At 45.8% G+C, this 2580-nt stretch overlaps 1 protein-coding gene across 1 annotated transcript; it reads left to right on the top strand.

Annotated features, from left to right (window-relative positions):
* The first annotated feature begins 366 nt into the window (after positions 1–366).
* Positions 367–2303, top strand: LOC129769710 (mitochondrial-processing peptidase subunit beta). The gene is made up of 3 exons (XM_055772137.1): positions 367–545; positions 807–2021; positions 2082–2303. Exons 1-3 carry the CDS (start codon positions 477–479, stop codon positions 2220–2222), a joined length of 1425 nt encoding a protein of 474 aa, XP_055628112.1. The 5' UTR covers positions 367–476; the 3' UTR covers positions 2223–2303.
* The last annotated feature ends 277 nt before the right edge of the window (positions 2304–2580 follow it).

The following is a 2580-nucleotide window of genomic DNA, read 5'->3' as shown; positions in this document are numbered from 1 at the left end:
AGCTAGGAATGTGTTTGCAGTTAAGTTATGATCAAAAGAGAAAGCCGATGAAGAGAAATCGATCAAGTCACTTACACCCCTTGCATCCTAAGCCCCTTAATTGTCATCTGTTAAAAAACAAACAGTTGAATGGTTTCATGAGAACTTTGGTCCAAATTATTCGATAGTATATTCAACATTGTTTTGTTTCTTCCATATACATTCCATATTGATTGCTAATAATTACGACACGATATTTTGCTTCCCAATACAGATAAACTTCCCCTACTGCTCCACCTTGATATGTACTCATTGATGTGGAACGAATCACCCCTTCCATCCCTTAGTTTCATCGACTTTTTCAATCGAATCCGAAAGCAGTCAAAACGTCAGAAAATATTCGATCGATTTCGGGCAGCAAGTTTTTGTTCCCGTCTCTAGTTGGCCGTCTGGGAAAATTATTCAACATCCTGCATAGTTTTCAGCCACCAATAATAATGGCATCGTTGTTGAAGCTAACAAACAGCTACCGGCTGACTGCTGGCCGCGGAATGCAGCTAGTTCAGGTAGGGCTCGGGAGAGTTGGCCCGAGGTTCGTCGGGGGGACATTTTAGTATTTGGTGAAAAGTTGTGTAATTACGTAATTATGATTTGCTGTATTTTGTCCTCGAGCTAAAGCATTGACGCTAAGCACAATACGGGAAACAAAATACAATTCTTTTGTGTTCCAGAGAAAATTGCTTCAATCCAGTTATTTGTTGGATATATTTTTATTTATGTGTGAGGTTAGGGTGTTTCTACCACAAAATAATGTTTTTACTTTGCAGCGGCTGAAATCTTCGAACGCTGCTGATTTTCGCGCAGCATTGGTAAATGTTCCGCCAACCGAGGTGACCCAGCTGGATAGTGGGCTGCGTGTGGCCAGCGAAGACTCTGGTTCTCAGACCGCAACGGTTGGATTGTGGATCGATGCCGGATCACGGTACGAGGATAGCCGCAACAACGGTGTCGCTCACTTCCTGGAGCATATGGCCTTCAAGGGTACCGCCAAGCGTTCCCAGACCGACCTTGAGCTGGAGGTTGAGAACATGGGAGCTCATTTGAATGCATACACATCCCGCGAACAGACCGTCTTCTATGCCAAGTGTCTGTCGAAAGACGTTCCTAAAGCTGTTGAAATTCTGTCCGATATCATTCAAAACTCGAAGCTCGGAGAATCGGAGATTGAACGCGAACGGGGAGTGATTCTGCGTGAAATGCAGGAAGTCGAAAGCAACCTTCAGGAGGTTGTTTTCGATCATCTGCACGCAACCGCCTACCAGGGAACCCCGCTGGGTAATACCATATTGGGACCGACTAAAAACATTCAATCGATTGGGAAATCCGATTTGCAAGCTTACATCGATTCCCATTACAAGGCCCCCCGAATTGTGCTGGCCGCTGCCGGAGGGGTTAAGCACAATGAGCTCGTTAAGTTGGCTCAATCCAGCTTGGGCAAGGTGGGTAGTACTTTCGATGGGAAGGTCCCGGACCTGTCGCCATGTCGCTTCACTGGTTCCGAGGTGCGCGTTCGTGACGATTCGCTGCCTTTGGCTCACGTTGCCGTCGCCGTCGAGGGCTGTGGGTGGACGAACCAGGATAATGTCCCCCTGATGGTGGCCAACACGCTGATTGGTGCCTGGGATCGTTCACAGGGTGGTGGTGCAAACAACGCCTCGAAGTTGGCTGCAGCATCGGCTCAGGATAATCTCTGCCACAGTTTTCAGTCGTTTAATACCTGCTACAAAGACACCGGTCTGTGGGGAATCTATTTCGTGTGTGACCCGCTGAAGTGCGAGGACATGATGTTCAATCTGCAGGGCGAATGGATGCGTTTGTGCACGATGGTCACCGAGAGTGAGGTCGAGCGCGCTAAGAATCTGCTCAAAACCAACATGCTGCTGCAGCTGGATGGCACCACTCCCATATGCGAAGACATTGGCCGCCAGATGCTGTGCTATAACCGCCGTATTCCGCTGCATGAGCTAGAGAAGAGAATCGATGTAAGTTTGGCTAATTCGGGACAATTCAAAATAAACTCAATTTAAATTTTTCTTTTACAGAGCGTCAGCGCTCAGAACGTTCGCGACGTTGCGATGAAATACATCTTCGATCGTTGCCCGGCGGTGGCCGCCGTTGGACCAGTCGAGAATCTGCCCGATTACATGCGAATCCGTGCTTCGATGTATTGGCTTCGGGTGTAAGTGAGAAACCAGGCTAGTTTTTAGTGAAGAGAAGGAGCTTAATCGGTATGAACACAAGCCAATAAAAAGGGGCGAAAATTATTAGTTGTTTTAGCTGAGTAATTAAAGCTATACATCCGAAATAAAACGATCGAAAATAAATCATAGCCAAAAATGTTACTGTCTACTCAAAATAAAAGTTAACCCTTTGCGGTCGGATGTCTGCTCTCAGCTATCACAGCAAGGAATTATACTGCATACATTATCCAACCATATGTAATAGAATACACTTTTTCTAAACGAATTTCAATGTCTAGAGAACTTGTTCACGAATTAATACGCAATTTCTATGGATTATAGATAACGTTTTAAACAAAAT

The sequence above is a fragment of the Toxorhynchites rutilus genome, chromosome 1 (genome assembly GCF_029784135.1).
Source record: "Toxorhynchites rutilus septentrionalis strain SRP chromosome 1, ASM2978413v1, whole genome shotgun sequence".
In the NCBI taxonomy this organism is placed as follows: Eukaryota; Metazoa; Arthropoda; class Insecta; order Diptera; family Culicidae; genus Toxorhynchites; species Toxorhynchites rutilus.
This window is presented reverse-complemented; position numbering and strand designations above follow the sequence as displayed.

Excerpts from the sequence above, each read along its gene's own strand:
- LOC129769710 (XM_055772137.1), top strand. The coding sequence starts at position 477 with ATGGCATCGTTGTTGAAGCTAACAAACAGCTACCGGCTGACTGCTGGC. Across the intron at positions 546-806 it reads GCGGAATGCAGCTAGTTCAG|CGGCTGAAATCTTCGAACGC; the intron begins GTAGGGCTCGGG and ends TTTACTTTGCAG. Across the intron at positions 2,022-2,081 it reads AGCTAGAGAAGAGAATCGAT|AGCGTCAGCGCTCAGAACGT; the intron begins GTAAGTTTGGCT and ends TTTCTTTTACAG.